The sequence below is a fragment of the Gouania willdenowi genome, chromosome 9 (genome assembly GCF_900634775.1).
Source record: "Gouania willdenowi chromosome 9, fGouWil2.1, whole genome shotgun sequence".
Classification (NCBI taxonomy): domain Eukaryota; kingdom Metazoa; phylum Chordata; class Actinopteri; order Blenniiformes; family Gobiesocidae; genus Gouania; species Gouania willdenowi.
In genome coordinates, this window is record NC_041052.1 from 20,155,020 (window position 1) to 20,174,324 (window position 19,305).

The 19,305-nt window shown below is 37.2% G+C and overlaps 1 protein-coding gene across 5 annotated transcripts in view; it reads right to left on the reverse strand.

Moving 5' to 3' along the window:
• mctp1a (multiple C2 domains, transmembrane 1a) overlaps nucleotides 1-19,305 on the reverse strand; it is a 151,877-nt gene that overhangs the window by 79,293 nt on the left and 53,279 nt on the right. For all 5 annotated transcript variants that reach the window (XM_028457220.1, XM_028457222.1, XM_028457221.1 and 2 more), the window contains exons 3-5: nucleotides 1,967-2,109; nucleotides 1,747-1,826; nucleotides 636-747 (exon numbers count right to left, since the gene is read on the reverse strand). In XM_028457220.1, coding sequence (XP_028313021.1) covers nucleotides 636-747; nucleotides 1,747-1,826; nucleotides 1,967-2,109 — 335 coding nt within the window. The remainder of the gene's footprint in view (nucleotides 1-635; nucleotides 748-1,746; nucleotides 1,827-1,966; nucleotides 2,110-19,305) is intronic.

Here is a 19,305-nt window from a genome sequence, read left to right on the forward strand (position 1 = left end):
CATGACTCTGCCTTGTTCCGAATGAAGCGTGCAGGGGGTCCAATTACCCAAACAAATAATTGAACAGAAATAAATGCAACTGAGAAACGCGGAGCACGTCCACCGAGGCTTGAGTCGACATAATTAGGAAAAAGGATCCGCTGCTCTTTGAACATGTAACTCTTCCGCACAACATATTAATTACACTCGTGTTGATGCATATGTATTTGCTGAGTTGAAGAGTTTCCAGTGGAAAAGTATGAATAAAGCCAGCGTTTTCCAGTTCAGCACAGCTTCTGATGTTTGGAGAAACACTTTATGGTAAAAAAAAAAAAACTGACTCAAAACTTTATCAAGAGCTGTGATGACTTTTTCCACTTATCTAAAAGAGATGCACTCCTGTTTGTGTACAGATTTAAATAGATATTTAATTCACAATGTGTAAGATGTATCTGACTTATGTATTATTATGCCAAAGATTACATATAGTGCTAATATTCTGCCTGTTTTAGAAACATTCCTGCTTCAGCTCAATGTGCAGAACTGTGGCTATTCAGGAACAGTTTAAGATCGCTGCCCTATATGAAAGAAAGATTAGGGTGTTTCCATGACAAAAGACTAAAACGTGTGACAGAGAGGTAATGTAGACTTCTTACAGCATCCCTTGCATCTCCTTCCTTTGGGGAAAGAGTGACAGCCAGGTCCAGGCTGCCCAGGTTGTGTTCAGGGTACTGCGGGTCCTTCAGGTCCAGAGTCACATCCAGTGTCCTACAGGGAAACACAGTATATTAGGAAGTATACACAATTCACTTTGTATGCTATTTGACTGCATTCATGAGGCAAAATTAGCTTTTAGTGCATTATTGTCAGAGCAATTTGAACTATTTGAGCTTGAATCTGTTGAATTTAAATAATTCAGAGATCCAGCATAGCTGAGTTTAAAGTCTGTGGAGCTAAAATCATGCCAAAACATCCAAAAATTGTTTTATTCACATCCAATGATTCACAAACAAACACAAATACAAAACACTATTTACAAATTAATACATTTAGTTTAGCAAATAAGAAACGCACCTATCAAACAAGTACAACATGTTTTACACGTGCAAAGAAACATTACTCAGTCTTCAATGTAAACAACACATACGTCCTACACTGAACTTGTGTAAGTTTTAGCAACAACTCAAAATGTGATGCTACAAAAAAATCAAAAGTTATACAGAAAGCAAGGCTAACAGCATTCTCCATCAAAACAATGAAAAATACACTGGACTATCCTTTAAAAATTGATGCGTATGTTTTTGTTGTTGTCTTTTTACAACAAAAAAGTAGCAGTATGCAAAATATTATCACACTGAATGATGTAGATTTTAAAAAACTCAAAGGACTAAAGTTTGTGTTTGCATCAATCACATACATGCTCAAATAATCTTTCCACTCTGCAAGTTTAATACAGTTAAACACTAAGATGGATAGCTGAGATTAATAGCCTAGAACTATACGTGAGATCTCCTGCAGCGTAAAATAGTTGATACAGTTAATAACAGTGTGGATGTAAAGCCTAATCACTGCCAGAAGATGGCACTGCTGTGCTGTATTTGATAAAATACAGACAAGGTAGGACTGCACTCATTATTATATTGGAGTCATCAAAGTTTACAGTAATACACCCAACTTTAAACAGTACGCTGTGAAATAAAGGAATCAGGCAGTTAAAAAAACAAAACAAAAGTACAGCAAAAGGGGAAAAAAAGAGATGATAAAAACCTCTGATGTTCCAGTGATTCCAGGTAGAGATACGCTGAGCCCATGAAGTCATCCTGAAGTCCAAAGTCATAGTCAAACACCTACCAAGACAAACACAACGTGTCCTCTTCATGTCTGACAGTATACGGAATAATCTATGTTTTCTATCAACGAGTAATATATGTCTGCATATTAATGAGGTCTGCCTGGAAAACTATAAAGCAGAGTGTTGGTGCTGTACCTTGACATAGAGCGGATCTCTCAGGCTTTCCACCAGAAGACTCACTCTCTCATCCCACACAGGGTTAAGGTTCTTATGAATGGTTTTGCTCCTGAAAACCTCCTTTCCGGCTATCTTGAATTTCACATAAGGGTCACTGGTACCTGCGAGAAAAAGAATAAAAAAATAAATACATTGTTATTATCTTTTATTGCCTTTTTATTTTCTATTTTTTTTTTAATCACAAAACATTTAAATCCATCCAGTCATCCATTTTCTAACTCGCTTGCTCCTTTTTTTTTTAAATCTAGACTTTAAATTTCAATTGGCTTTCTTCAAAATTTTAAATATCAAATGAATAAGTAAAAAAATATTTTTATTTTTAAAATCTGAAATATATTTCAATCTTAAATTATTTCCTGGACTGACAGAAGGCAGTCACATGATTATACAGTCAACATTTTCCCTTGTAATACCATCATATAACCAATAGATGGTAGCATTTGTGTATATTGTGCCATCCCAATGCGAGGTACAAGAATTTAATGCTATTTCATTGATATTTTGCTTTTTTTTTTTAACTTCATTATTAATAATTACTATTGTTTTATTATTATTATTATTATTATTAGTAGTAGTAGTAGTAGTAGTAGTAGTAATAATTGCACTGATATGTAATTTTGCATGCAACGTTGTATGAACTTTGCTTTGTCTGAATAAAAACAAATACATGGTAAATAAATAAATAAATGGAGAAAAAGGGGCCCATAAATGTTAAATCTAAAAACAGGTCAGCAGGCAGACAAACTTAGGTAATCATAAAAAGAACCATATCTACTACAAAAATACCTCAGGACTATTACAACGGTTTACAATCTTTTCTGCAACAAAGAAGAGATGGTAAAATGTTATATTTTGATGTTGAATGAAACCAAAATAATAAAGTATGGAGACTGTGAATAATATAGGATTTTTACCAGTAAAAACAGTATTGTGAGCGAAACATAATTTATAAGTTTACGTCCATATTCACAGGATATAAAAACTCAAAAATTAAGTGTTTATTTCACCTAATCTTGAACAACTACATGTTTAATAATAATCACTGTTTTGCATAAAGCACAGACGTGCACAGACATGCACATGCATGAAAGGCAAATTTTGAAATGAAAGTCTTGAAATACAGACTTGAGGAATATTATACAATTTCCTCAAAAACTCACATCTTAAGTGTTTTTTTTATTTTTATTATAAAAACTTGATAATGGATTGATTGATGAATGCAATGAATGAATGGACAAACATACAGATAAGTAAATCTTTGTGCACACAACTTTGCCTTTTCTGTGTAATGAACATGTATAATAAGCAGTCTAATAATAAAACTAAATCAAACAAAAGCCTGTCCGTATTACAGGCTCAGCAGCTCTGTGACCCAATCCCAATCTCTCACACCCCACTGCTTCAGCCGCGGCATCCTACGGGGCCAGCTTTATGAGGCCATAAACACATGCAGGCGCAGAATAATGAAATAGATGAGAGTGGAGCTGTAGGTGGGTGAGTGATGGGTGCATCACAGAAAGGTGAATGGAAAGGAACCATTACGTTTGACCTTTTAAACCACTTAGAAAAGGACTTCACACTGTTGTCAAAAGTCCATATAACTGTGACTAGAGGCCACAAATAGAAGCTGCTGGTGTTGATCAATACAACATACAGTGGGACAAAAAAGTATTTAGTCAGCCACCAATTGTGCAAGTACTCCCACTTATAAAGAAGACAGAGGCCTGTAATTTTCATCACATGTATACCTCAACTATGAGAGACAAAATGAGAAAAAAAATCCAGAAAATCACATTGTAAGATTTCAATGAATTAATTGGTAAATCCTTCGGTAAAATAAGTATTTGGTCACCTACAAACAAGCAAGATTTCTGGCTCTCACAGACCTGTAACTTCTTCTTTAACTCACTCAGTGCCATTGACGAGATAACGAGTCATTTCAAATCCAAACGCTCAGTGCTATTGACGAGAAAACTCGTCCTTTGCGTTTTTTCACTTGGATTACTAGAAAACACCCTGGTGGAGGTCTCTCATCAATATCTAAGTTGTGGGGTGTTGTAGTGACCAACTGTGCCCTGAAGATGGCAGCAGTACACCTTTAGATGAGAGATTAGCCACTGATGCTACCCAGCAAAGCAGGAAGAAGCAGGAAAAAGGGAGATTAGGGTGCTACAGAGTGATATTGTGAAGTATCCAGCAGCTCACAGCTCCACATACTAACACAGAACATGTGTGGACCTGAGTGGATTATTGATAATGTTGTGATCATGAGATAAAACCATCAACTAACTGGGCCAAACGGGTCATCCCTGCGTGTCGGGAGGAGGGGAGGATGAGGGGGGGGGTACAAAATACCCCCAGCCTGTGAGCCAGATAGCAAAATAATAGGTGACACGTAGGAGGTAGCAGCGCACCTTTGGATGAGAGATCATCCATGCTCAGCAGAGCTCAGAGGGAGAGAGGAAAGGCATTCATGAGACAGAAAATGGCGCTACGTACGAGAGTTGACGTTCCCAGCAGCGCACACTTGACCAGAGCATGTGTGGAACTCATGGATAATGTGGCGATGGTGAGATAAAACAATAAAAAAAAAACGGGGAACGCAATGACACTCAGTACATCGGGGAGGAAGAGGAAGTTGCGTCTAATAATGATTTTGCCATCAAAATCCCTTTTTTATGTTTTATATAAGGAAACAATGTTCAGATGTTAGAGCTGTCACTAAAGCAAAAAAAAGCTTTAAAGTCACTGACAGGGTTTTTTATTACAAAAAGGCTGTTTTCTCAGCTCTGAAACTGAAGATTTGTGTAAAACTTGCTGTATTACAAAGGAACGAAACGAGCCAGAAACAAATGTTTTTTGATGAAAGTAGAGGCTTCAATCTGGTGTCAGATTTCAGATAGTCAAAGTAGAAAATATTCTGTGGGTCTTTAAAATCAGTCAAAATGCTCAAAAATGGCTGGCACTCAGGGGGTAGAAAATCTGACAATGGCTGGCACTGAATGAGTGATGAAATCCTGCAGTGCCAGACGTGTCCCCCTGCTTGACCAGCATTTGGAGGATCCAGAAGAGGATTGGGCGAATGTCATATGGTCAGATGAAACCAAAATAGAACTTTTTGGTAAAAACTCAACTCGTCGTGTTTGGAGGATAAAGAACACCATACCTACTGTGAAGCATGGGGGTGGTAACATCATGCCTTGGGGCTGTTTCTCTGCAGGGACCAGGATGACTGATCCATGTAAAGGAAAGAATGAATGGGCCCATGTATCGTGAGATTTTAAGTTAAAACCTCTTTCCATCAGCAAGGGCATTAAAGATGAAATGTGGCTGGGTCTTTCAGCACGACAATGATCCCAAACACACCGCCAGGGCAACAAAGGAGTGGCTTCGTCAACCCCATAGAAAATCTTTGGAGGGAGTTGAAAGTCCGTGTTGCCCAGCAACAGCCCCAAAACATCACTGCTCTAGAGGAGATCTGCATGGAGGAATGGGCCAAAATACCAGCAACGTGTGTGAAAACCTTGTGGAGACTTACAGAAAATACTTGACCTCTGTCATTGCCAACAAAGGGAACATTACAAAGTATTGAGATGAACTTGTGTTATTGACCAAATACTTATTTTCCACCATAATTTTCAAATAAATTCATGAAAAAATCCTACAATGTGATTTTATGGATTTTTTTTCTCATTTTGTCTCTCATAGTTGAGGTATACCTATGATGAAAATTACAGGCCTCTCATCTTTTTAAGTGGAAGAACTTGCACAATTGGTGGCTGACTAAATACATCATTGCCCCACTGTAGGTATAGTGGGATCAATACGCTTTGTATAGGTATGAATGTGATGCCAAACACTTGTAAACAGATTTTAGGTGGTTGGTATATTACATCTGTGCGCCTTGGGCATGTGTTCACCCCATGGGCAGGAAGCCATGAAATGAAGTGTTGGGAAAGAGATTAAGGGCACTGTACTAAGCACAGGTGTCACACACACACACTGATAAACTGCTTTCAGTGAAAAGATGCTGAATTTGCTAAATGTCAGATATGGATGTCCTGTTTTGAGTCATTTTTAAGTTGGGCGTCAGAAGAAAAAAAGCAAGAAGGGCTAAAAAATTTTTGTGTTTCCTGAGCTACTGTAGTTATCTAATGTAACTGCATTACATTTAGCCTGAATATTGCTATTCAATTATCATGTTTTATATGAAGAAAGATATATGAAGAAAATAACCACTACTGTATACACACCTAAAGCAAATGTTATAACTTTAGTGTGTTAATAGAGTGCTGTACAGTAGTCTAAAAGGCAAACATAAAACACTGTGTGCAGAGATAGTGCTGATGGAAGTTGTTGTGTCATAGAGTGATTTTGTTTATTGATTATGATTTGTTATTTCGTAAGGTTCTGAATCAGAGCCTCTTGGCACCGTAGAAGAATGGTAATTATCCACGCTGAAGCAGAAAATCAGCAGATGTGCTATATCTAACTATCCTATGGCCAGTCATTTTAATGCTCTCTCACTCTCTCTCTTCCCTTGGTTTCCAGGGAATTCAGCATGTAGAGTGGCTGAGAAGAGGATACATTGACAAAATTGTGTGTGAAAAAGAACCGTTTTGGATTCACACATTAAACTCTTAACACCCAAATGGTTTTAATGTAGGTTTTGGTATGAGTGCTTTATCATAATATGGATTCTTGTAGATCTGCCATGGTCCTATCTAAAAAAGTTTCAGGCACTGAATTTTATTGCTTTACTTCATTCACTGCTGACAGTGAGATATTCCCTGTATGTTTCATGACAGTGATATAATAAGACGCTACCGCCTTATATTTTCTATTACCAGTAACTGGCAATAAAACTATTCTGATTCTGACTTTTTTCACACAGCGGAACGTAATATCAGCCTTGTATTGCTGCGTGAATTGTTCGCTCCGTTCTCTGTGTGCTGTAATCTCTGCCCTCGCTCTGATTGCTGCAGGTAACAGCACTTCACACTCGTGTCTTGTGCCACACAGGAGGGGAACGATGCATTCACAGGGCCAGCAATCACAGTAATCACTGACAGCTGTGTCTGCTCCACCTGCTCTCTACTGCGTATGATTGAGAGAGAGATTGTTGGTCATGTTGGTGATGTAATGTGTTTGTTGATGATTTGAATTGATTTTACTGATGATTTTAAATGTTCTTATTGATTTTAAACAATTGAATGTTTTATCATGTAAAGCACATTGAGTTGCCTTGTGTATGAAATGCACTATACAAATAAATTTGCCTTGCCTTGCCATTATCATATATCAAATACATAAAGCGGTAAGATTACCAATGTAGACAGTTAACTACAAGTAAATCAATATAATAATCGGCACATGAATGAGGTTCAAAAATTTTAGGCTGTGTACAAATTAATTTGATTTTGCTGAATTAAATTAATTTCATTATTACACATTGCATACAAGTATGATTCTTTGATTTTATTCTCCATTCATTACTCGGAGCACAGAGCACTTTTTTTTAACTTTTCTCCCCCCCCCCCCCCCCCCCCCCTACTTTACTGCTGTGATTGTCCTCAATAGTTAAAATGCATAGAACAAAAATAAAAAGTATTCAACAATTTCAAGCTTTAACCCAGGTTTAAGCAAAAGTGCAACCAAATCAGATAACTACATATTCTATAACATTACAATTAAAAAATTGTAAGCACCAGTAAAAAGGGCATGGTAAAAAAAAAAAAAAAAACATGAACTAATCGTAGTAATCAGATTGCCAAAAAGTTTGCAAAACCTACGCATCCTAAAAAAAACCCAGACACAAACCATTTAAAGGATGAATTCCAAACAAACACAAAAACAAATGAAAAACACCTTTAGTACCTGCTGTCAACTTAGCCATGAATCAATAGCAATGTCTGTGGTTTATTGAGTGGATTTAATTTGTTCACAAGCTTATCGTCTATTTCAACAGTAGAAAAATGCTTTACAGAATATATATATATACAGGGTGTAAAATAATGTGAATAAATATAATTATATGGATATTTATACTAATTACAATTAGAGTTAGGGTCAATTTTAATTGTAATCATGTGATTGATAATTTGTTACAAATATGGCATAATTATATCGTAATGAAATTGTAATTGAGTTCAGATAATTGACTTTGTAATCGTAAATGAAAATTCTACTGGGGAACCATGTTACAGTTCTATGTACAGTTCTAGACATATGTAGTTCATTATTGTGTGTTTCATATCAAGCTTTCCCACCGTTTAAAAAAAAATGGACACAAAAAAGGCTCAGACGCCCACATCAAAAATATTAAAACCTATATTTTCAGTGATTAGGAAGCCTAATAAGGTAAACAAGAGATAGAAAAGAAATTAGATTATATTTATTTGTTTTAAGTGTATTTTACAGCTGATTTACAACGTAGAGGCAAATGTGTAGAGTTGTTCTCCCGGTGCTTGCGTTGTTTTCTTATTAATGGAGAAATCTCTTCTTTCCTTCTCTTCTAATCTCTTCTCCCCTCCAGGTCTTCACACTAACTTCCAGTTGATATCTTGGAATATAGTTACTCAGAATATCTTTATGGCCTGGGCACATTCTCATTTAATTATCCAACAGTCAGCAGACGCTGCAGGAATAAAAGATTTTCCTCGCAGTGCTAATAAAGATAATCTTTCAAGGAGAGTGTCGGAATGATGAAGACTCTCCATTCGCACGAGTTCAGTGCCCAGGAGGCTTGCTACCAAGATAGGTGTAGGAGACCATGACTGTGTCATTAACTATTTTATTCACAGAAAACTCTTAGAATAAGGTTACATACAGTAAAGTTACAGTTTAAGTGTTCCTAATGATTAGTCCCCAGTAACCTTGCAGCAACATATCATGTTTAGTGTTAAACTGGCCAGAAAAATATGATCTTTGCTCTCATCCTGCTTAGAAGGTTATGATATTACTGTGTTATGAGTTTTTTTCAAATTTATTTTCCAATGAAGTTTTTCATTCAAATCCACAGAACACACCCACGAACAAACCACAAGCCCATGAGCCACTCAAAAACCGACCAATAGGAACGCTTAAACCACGATAAAACCAAACGGCGCGGGTCGCTGAGTCACCCCATCGCGATGTACTTTTATATTTTCTTTGTAACATCACAGTGTTTTGTTTGATTAGAATTTAACTAAGATTGCACGCTCCAGAGAGGAAAAAACCCTCCGGTTCCCACCGCTGTGAAATAAACAACTGAAGCCAACACAAGAACAAAGCTTGCATGTGCTGACAAAGGACCACGCCCTTCAGGCCTCTCACGGACTAGAAGCAGTTGGGCCTAAAAGTACTTACAGTCACATAGTTCTCATTTCTTTCTTTCTTTCTTCTACTAAGGTTTTAAATTGTATATACTTGAGCATTTATCCTTAGCTTAGTGAGCGTAGCACTGTTTTAGTTATTGTGTAAATAGGTTTAACTTGTTTGATTAATAAATGTTTATACTTTTACTATTTCTCTGTGGTTTTAGCAATAATGCAATATAATATGATTTGTTATTGGAACGGAGACAGTTTGACAAGAATTCACACCCTGAATGACAAGGTATTAATAACTATTTAAAGTGATCTAAGACACTATAAACTCTATCTTAGATGGCACCCTTGGCAAATTACTGTCATTAATGTTACGATTACCATTCTTATCACTCCTCGTCAACCCCTTACATAGGATTTACTATAAATTTTAATGTTGCTCGTAGGGAGATAATATATATATATATATATATATATATATATATATATTCTGTGTCACCAGTACCTTAACAACAGAATGTTGTTAAAGTTAAACCAGTGAACTTGAAGAGAACGGGAAAATATAAACAGGAGAAACATTTTGAACTGTTTCCATGTGAACTAAGGTGAAATAAGTGTTATTTGAACACAACTTTATAATGTTTGACAAAAGAAGCTTCACTTGTTGCAGACTACATTTTTGTTTCACTCAATAATGAATATGAAAAGATAAGTTTCTACACTTGAGGATGTAAATAACACAGAATAAAGAACAAGTCCAAGGACTTTAAATCTACAAGCTAATTAGATCAAACTGTGAAACAGCCATCTTTATAGTTAGCTGCAACACCCACTCAGCTCAGTGAGTATAGAAAAGTCTAGAAGTATGTGAGTCCATCAAACTCCAGAAACGCTTCTGAGCTTAGTTTGAAAGGGTTTCATCTCACGTGTGAGTAATGCTTGATGATAAGGAGCATTGTGTTACTAGTTTTCTACTTTGTTTCTTAATCTCTTGAACTCACAATGAGCCGGAAGGCTAATCTTCAGGATATCTTTTTATAAACATCAGGAGGCAATAACAGCTAATTGCATTCGTCAGTATTTGCTCATGAAGGTCATGAAGGAGGGAAAAACGCTGACTATTTTAAGAAAGACTGCTAGATAGTTAGAAATGTGACGAACTGTTGAAAATGTTTGATAAAGTGCACTCAACACACAGAAACGTATAATCGTTTTAATTTGTAAAAAGTAAGGCTGGGACTTAAACGCAATAATTGCGATTGATTGATTACACAAAAATAATGCACAAAAAAAATAACGCATTTAATCACTTTTTTTTGCACTTGAAAGAGTGCAGAACCTGAGGGGAAGTCATTGTTGTGCTTCGTGCAAACAGAAACCCAGTTGTATGGAAATTGTGCAAGAAAGACATTGCCAATGACCGGAGCTCTTCCTCCTCGAGCCTCCCAGCGGAGCTTTTCCACATCAATGCTGAACATGTAGCAGCGAGCACGGACAATGGCCCTTCAGATGCTACACTAGAGCAAGCAAACAGTGTCACCAATCCACACTGGACAAGATAACAGGGTTCAGAGCCAAAATGAATAAGTCAATGACTGACCAATCAACAAACTCATTGGATAAATTATTATAATGGACAGTCAACCACCCTCTGTAGTCGAAGATGTGGGGCTAGAAGCGGTGCTACAGACAGCGTCGTCTGACCCAAGTTACCAACTTATGAAAGTTAATTTCATCAGCTTCATCAGTTGGTCTGTATAGTTCATGCCACAGATATTCTAACTACTTTGCACTGTTCAGTTTCCACTCGTCTGGAATGTACCGGTACTGTATTAAGTGCTGTTTTTTTATTTTAATACACAAAAACACATTTGTTCTAAAAGTTAACAAAAAATCTGGAAAACCATGAACATAACTTACTTAAATTTAAGTTTGTGCTTTGTGAACAATGAAATCATAAATCATAACATTTTTCATTCATGTTGCACATTAACTGTAAGCACTCATTTATTGTTTTCATTGATTCAGTCATGTACCAAAATCCATTTAAATTGTTAAAATGTTGCTTCTTGTATCAAATATTGTTGTGAGATTACTTAAGATGAATTCATTACAAAGTCTGTAATTAATTATACATATATATATATATATTTTTTTTTACTAATAAGCTAACGTCATAATCATTTGATAAACTCAATCTGCACCGTCTGACACGTGAACTTCTGTCAGGGCGAATGAATGTAGCTTGTGTGTAGGATGAAGGATTGATTGAGACTGTCACAAATGTTACTATGTTGTATGAATTCACACTGAAGTGATGAACAATCATCTGCCAGTGAGAGTCATCACATTTATGGTTTCTTTCTGCCAAAAGAGGGCATATAAATGGTTCTGAATTATTAATGGAATATAAATGAACAGGTAATTACACTTAACCAAGAGATGTGTGGGATATCATATTCTAAAATAAGTATCAGAGTTGATAGCACAAGTTATCATCTCATTTGGAAAAGTTTTAATTTATAGCAGGAAAATGTAGTTGTCAAGCAGTCATTTACATCAAAAAACCGCCCACAAAAAAAATTCATACCTGCAGTTTTAATCGGCACTATTTTCTCTTCCGTTTCCATCAATCCGCGCTGCCGTCAACGTCATCGGTGCGCCTAATCCCATCAGCTGTTGATAGCGCGACTCGCGGACAACATGTCTGACTCCGCCGATGGCAACCAGCCAAAGCTGTCTCATAGTTATATCAGAAACTGGAAAACGATGGAAGCTGAACGGTGATCCCGGCACATTTTTGTGGTCACAACCTGGGAATTTACAAGTTCGTACCATTGTTAATGTACGTACGTTTTACTTTCTCTCTTGCTTCGGTCTTCCGTCGTTGCTATTAGAGTGTGTAAACCCTAACATCGGAACATGCGCGCTGACGTTGACGGCAGCGCGGATTGATGGAAACGGAAGAGAAAATAGTGCCGATTAAAACTGGAGGTATGAATTTTTTTTGTGGGCGGTTTTGTGATGTAAATGAATCAAGCTTTCAAACGCATATATTTTTTTCTATTAAAAACGCACAGTTTTGTGGCCCCGGAAACTAACCGGGACTACTTTCTTGAACAACTTCAAGCAGCCAGAACTCGGACCAGGGAGGTGACCACTGAGTGAGACAATGTGTATGCACTATAGTGCTGGTGAGGATTGCATACAACGTCATGTCTTAAAAAGGCGATCTATCCCTTTAACGTTTTGTCGCATAGAGTCGGATTTTCACTTCTTGCTAAAATAATGATACGTGATGACAGAATCTATCCTGGTCAGTTCTGGTCACACTGCCCTAAGCAGGCCAGATACTATAGTACTGATAATATTTACCAAGGCCTCTACTCAGAGGCTCCATCGTTGTTATGGCTAGCAGCATACAAAACCCTGAGAGCACAGAATAACTAGAGATTCATTGGACACACACTGAAACATTTGAATCCCAGACCGGTCCGCCTAAAAACCCTTTGACCAAATAAACCCTGTGTCCGCATCTGACCAGCAACCCTACAACTTGACTCCGTCGCATTCCATTCAAAACCGCCACAACAAATAACAATATATCATATATCACTATAATTACTTCAGCTCTTTGTGTCACCTTTATGACTTAAAAGTGGTACAACAATCCAATTATCAGATATTTGCTTAGTCATCATGCTTGAGTTAAAGTTAAGAGCAGTCTCTTCCAGATGTCAATGTACCATAATACATGTCATTACATACTGTATGCAATGATGCTGTTTTATACGTCCTAATTCCTTCATTTCTACTGGTTTGTCTTCCTGCCATGTTAAATCTCCCTTTCAGTAAAGGTTACATTTCTTTACACATTTTATTGAACTTTAGAAATGTTTAAAAACACCTACTATACAGCTTTATAGCATATTTTTATTATTAAAAAAAAAAATCACTTTATTGACAAGGTCTGACAAAGTGCAATACATCCACAAATCTCAAGGGCATCTTGAAATGATTGGCCTTTTATTTACTCGTGGTTTAGTGTGTGTTCAGCTTTTTCTTTCCTTCTTGGACTATCTGTATCACTCATCCACAGTTTAGAGGAGTTTTTCTGAATTGAACCGGGCTGCTGTGATAAAGTACCTGCCATTGGAGAAGCTCAGTGATGCAAGTCATGAAACGTGACAACAGCAGAAGAGAAAAAGGACTAAAACTAGCCCCGGAACCCTCAATCATTAGTGAGACGCAGACTTGGATCAGGTTCACACCCTGGTGACCGTGACAGAGGCTTTAAAGTGTGTGTGTTTATGAGTTACTGGCCTAACAGACTGATGGATGATTGCAGCTCCAGGAGTTCCCCATTACCCATAATGCAATCTGCCTAAAAAGACTGTGGAAGCACAGGCAGTTCATCATGTGAAGCAAGTTCATTGGAATGACAATCTTGTGCAGTGCTTCTCAGATGAGAAGCTTAATGATGAGTTGTATTTGCCATTAACACACACACTGACCACTAACTAATGTGCTGTATGATCCTGCAGCAAAATGTGTGGTGGTTTAACACAACAATAAGCCTCACATGCAGAATGGGCATAAAATAAAATTAATTAGTGTAAGCAAGTTGATGACATTAACTTCATGTAGAATAAGAACGTATCGAGGGCACAATGCTGTCATCACATTTGAGATCTCTCATTTTTTTAAATTAATCTTTAGGGTGTTATGGTTGAACCTAAAATAAACTATCCTCATTGTATTAATTTGCACTTCAGATACAACCCTCAGCCTTTAACATGCACATCACACACATAATGAAGACAAATTGCAGTAAGAGCTCATCAAAGAGGCATTAGACTGTGTGTGGTTGGTTTAATTACAGCAAGTAGGGTTATGTATATGATTATTAGTGTAGGACTGCTAGGTTAACTTATAGAGACTTTTTTTTTTAATTGATGCATGTTATGAACAAAACGAGTTGCTCACAACCAAAATTTGTAATTCAAGGATTTTTTATTGCAACTATGACTCAGCACCGTGACAGGGCAGATACTTCAAGAAGGGATTCATTGTACTTGTCAGGTAACTATTATACACTGAGGAGGCTATCTAAAGAGAAAATATTGAAGAGATGGCTTTCATTTAATAAAGAAATACAAAAACAAAAAAAACCTCCCCATCCATATACAATATACACCAAAATGACTTGACAAAGAAAAGTAAAGAAAATGTTTATTTTCTATTTTTTCCCAAACAAAAGAATTTTAAAATTAATGCATTTCTCTAAAAGCCTCCTGGATAAACTGAGTCGAACTGGCAGTATTTGCCAGTTCAGCACAAAGACAGAATTAAAAATGCTTTACAAACATGGTTTCGAGTTAAATACAGAACAGGCAACTCTTGCGCCATACACATTATATTCCCAATACAATATTGCCCTTTTTAATCAAATTACTGTATATATATAAAAAAAATTAACAAGGAATCCAATTTTTTAACTAGTCAATTATGCAACAAGTGCAGGCAATATGTTCTTTGTACTTTGTGGGTCAAATATTGTTTCAAATGCAAAATTATATATATTTTAATCATACCAAACAACATTTTAAAGTTAGGGGAAGGAGAGAAGTCTTTTGCTTCTGCTCGTGTATTGTTTCATTATATACAGTGGTGTGAAAAAGTGTTTGCCCCCTTCCTGGCCGACCTAAATTAACCCAAGAGCGCAGCGACGACTCATGTAAGAGGTGGCAAAAGACCCCACAACAACATCTAAAGAACTGCAGGCATCACTTGTCTCAGTTAAGGTCAGTGTTCATGACTCCACCATAAGAAAAATGGCCTGCATGGCAGAGTTCCAAGACAAAAACCACTGCTAAACAAAAAGAACATGAAGGCTTGTCTCATTTTTGCCAGAAAACATCTTGATGATCCCCAAGACTTTTGGGAAAATATTCTGTGGACTGATGAGACAAAAGATGAATTTTTTGGAAGGTCTGTGTCCCATTACATCTGGCGTAAAAGTAACACTGCATTTAAGAAAAAGAACATCATACCAACATTAAAATATGGGGGTGGCAGTTTGATGGTATGAGGCTGTTTTGCTGCTTCAGGACCTGAAAGACTTGCTTGATAAATGGAAGCATAAATGCTGCAGTCTACCAAAAAATAGAATCTGTGAATCTCCGTCCAACTGTTCATGACCTGAAGCTTAAGCAAAGGGTTCTACAGCAGGACAATGATCCAATACACACCAGGAAATCCTCCTTTGAATGGCTGAAAAAAACCAAAATAAAGACTTTGGAGTGGCCTAGGCAAGGCAAGGCAAATTTATTTGTATAGTGCATTTCATACTCAAGGCAACTCAATGTGCTTTACATGATAAAACATTCAATTGTTTAAAATCAATAAGAACATTTAAAATCATCAGTAAAATCAATTAAAATCATCAGTAAAATCAATTAAAATCATCAGTAAAATCATCATGACATCAACAACAGTAGTTGGTGCTAAGGGTGACCCAACCAGTTCTTAGGTTTAGGGGCAAACACTTTCACACAAGGCCATGTAGCATTGGATTTTTTTCTTCCTCATTAACAAAACCATTTTAAAACTGCAATTTGTGTTTACTTGTGTTATCTTTGACAAACTAAGTTTGATAATCTGAAACATTTAAGTGTGAAAAACATGCAAAAAAGACCGGTTTCTGCGTTGACGGCCTGACGTCAAGGACTCTGATTGGCTTTTGCACCTGCGCGACATGCAAAAAATTCGCTGGAGTTCAATATTTTCAACTCAAGCAAATGACGAATGTCACGGAAAATCGAGAGCGTGCATGCCACAGCCAACGCTCTTCACGCACGGATCAGACCGCGCTGCCCAACAGGAGAAGAATTTGCCTCTTCTGCGTCTATCCCATTGACTTTATATGTAATCTGGTCATGCAAACATTTCATGCGGCTTCCGGTGTGCATTATGAAGCAGCAAATTTCAGCATCATACTAGTAAGGTAAATGAGCAAACAAATTACTTTAATGATATTTCTTCATCATATCTACTGGAATTCTATGTTGGAATCCATCTCCAGTGCATTGCCTTTTTACCCCAGGCATACTGAGGCTACAGTGTGTTTTCTTTCCTTCCTTCTATAATGAGCGGTCATTGTGTATTTTAGACAGGACAGGGTAGCTCTCTCTACTTATTAAATGTGTTTACAGATAATCAGGAGAAACATACAGGACAGATATGGGCTTACAGTTTTATCTGTTGTCTATGGGGATGTGACTAACACAATAATAAAAATAAATTCCTTAATCAAAGTGCCATATTGCCAAACATAATATTCAATGCAAGCTTAAAGCTGCCAGGGATGATAACATTTAAACTGTACCTGTATTTTATCCAAAAGTTGTTCTCATACACTATGCTAGTGAACCCCCAAAAAACTGGTGTTTTTCACGCATTGAAAGTTGTGCCAAAACAATGGCAGATGTTCATATTGTGGCTTTACACGGAAACACCCGAATAAAGACAAGTTTAATGTCTCGCAGAGTGACGTATCAGGAGGTACATCATCAATAGAACCAGAAAAAAAATGGCATCAAGTGAATAATTGTCTCCCTTTTCAAAGAAACAAGAAATCATGGTATAAGTAAAGTACAAACACTTAAATAAACTTTTCCTCTTCTGCTCCGTCTTTGCCTTTTTCTATAGGATACCCAATCAAACAATGCAATGTGCAAAACCTTTCCAAAGTTCAAGTCACATTAAAATTTGTCACTGAGTGCAATCAAAGACAATCTTTCAAGCGGCAATTTCAGCCTTTGACATTTGTTTGTGAGTAAATTATCTATTTTCTTGGAAGAAATACCTCCGACTTATTGATCTGAGACCTACACTATGTCTTCATTGAAATTGTTAGTTCTCATCACCGTCCTCATGCTGGGTTTAATACAACACGGAACTCAGAATTTTTTGACCTCCTACTTGGAAGAAGTGAGTTGAAACGCAACCTTGAGTTGGAGCTTCTACTAAAGACGGGCAGACACTGTGCAATTTTTACAATCGTTGTACTCAGCTCCACCTCAAACTGTGCGACTCAATACAGAGTCCGAATGTTCGCAGCTCACGATTCATGTTCTCACACTATACGGACCAACACAATCTGACTGCTCACATACACAACACGTCGGGAATCTTGTTTCCGGAAATGCAACGAACAAGGAAGAGGAAGAAGAAGAACTCTGAAGCAACGCCATTAAAATAGACAAAGAAGAAGAAGAAGTAGAAGAACCCGGAAGTGGACAGACACTCGCAAATCTCAGCCAAAAGAGGTTCAAAAAAGAAAAGACGGCAACGGCGATGTGATGGACCAGGCACTGGCTGGACAGACGTGGGCAGTACGGTCCGTCAATTTTACAGGGGTCCCACGGTGTTTGTGCATGCGCAGTGTGAGAGTTTGAGGTAAGCCGATCCGTGGCACTGCTTCAACAGTGCGATACTCTCATGAGGAGCGACAGGTTTGACCATACGATTGCTGATCGGGAGCTGGTCGTGAGGTTTAATTGCTTCTCGTGACACGATGTATACTACACAATGCACAACACACGATTTAGCCGAGACCCAAAACTAGACGCACAAGTCAAAAATCGGCTCAAAATGGGCCAGAAGTGCATGTCCGCCTTTAGTAAAATCTGACTTCATGGAGAATCATATGTCTGACGCCCCACAACAATTGTGGCACCCATGCAGAACCACAACTTTAATGCCAAAAACTTTAGGGAATAATATAAAATGTTCACTACGTTCACAATGACTTCCTGCGGTTGTGGAACACAGTGACACTAGCTGTACACTTATGTTACTTCCTTTTGATTTCTGATGAGCTGATAATGTTTGATGAGCTCATGATTTTAAAATGCTTTTTTCCCCAACAGTTTTTGAGCCTTGTGTAATGTTTTTTATGCCTTATGTGAATCATTACAAATGCCTTGTTGCTAAATTGTGCAAAATAATAAACAAAATACTATTCAGAAATATAATATATCATAATCACGCACACATTATTGCCTTTGTCATTCCTCAGAATTTCCAACTCTGAAATGCTGAGTTCCGGGTTGCCTGGAATGCAGAATCAGTGGCGCTGATAAGTGCAGAAACAGAGATGAAGAGAAACCCTTTTCCCTGGTTTATTTTAACTGGATCATCGAGCTTTCCAGAGCCGCTACTGCTAACCGATATACAAATCTGTTCATTTTTTTTTTGGAAATGCTCTCAAAGATAGTAAGTGACAGGATTATTTAAACCAGCAGAAAACAAGTCATCTTTTTTTTGTCTGTTAGGAATAGTTTAGTTCCATTAGAAAACATTGACCACCTTTTTCGCACATAAACAAAACTAAAATGATTTCACCTTAATGCACACTGAATACATCCATCACTGAGCAGTGTTTGTAATTGTCTTCACAGTTAAAATAAGTTCTAAGGACAATGTAAGATTCAAATTCCACAAAGTGCAGGACTGAGAGCAAAAAGACCAAAGAACCAAGCGAAATCATTAAATAAAAAAAAAACCCTTAAGGGAGTAAGTAAAACAAAAGCCAAATTCAGACAGTATGAGGGTTTTAGTTTTTAATAACGTTCTTTCAGCCCGTCCCACTGACCAATTCTAGCTATGCATCTACTTACTGAATCATTTAATGTCCATAACATTGAGCACTAAGCCATACTGTCATTTCTTCTCAAGATATTCACTTTGATTCATTTATGGGCAGCTTCAAAGCAGCAACAGCAACGTTCACCTTTATAATCTCATGGCGGTCATTCCAACAAGGCAAAAGGAAATAAATAGCTTGCAGCTACTCAGATATATACACTGGTGTTTACAGTGCTTGCACACACAGGGGGGTATTTCATCAAAGTGTTCTCTGTAGAGCCAGGCTTAGGGTTTAAACCTGGTTCAGCTAAACCGTCCATTTCATCAAACTCTTCT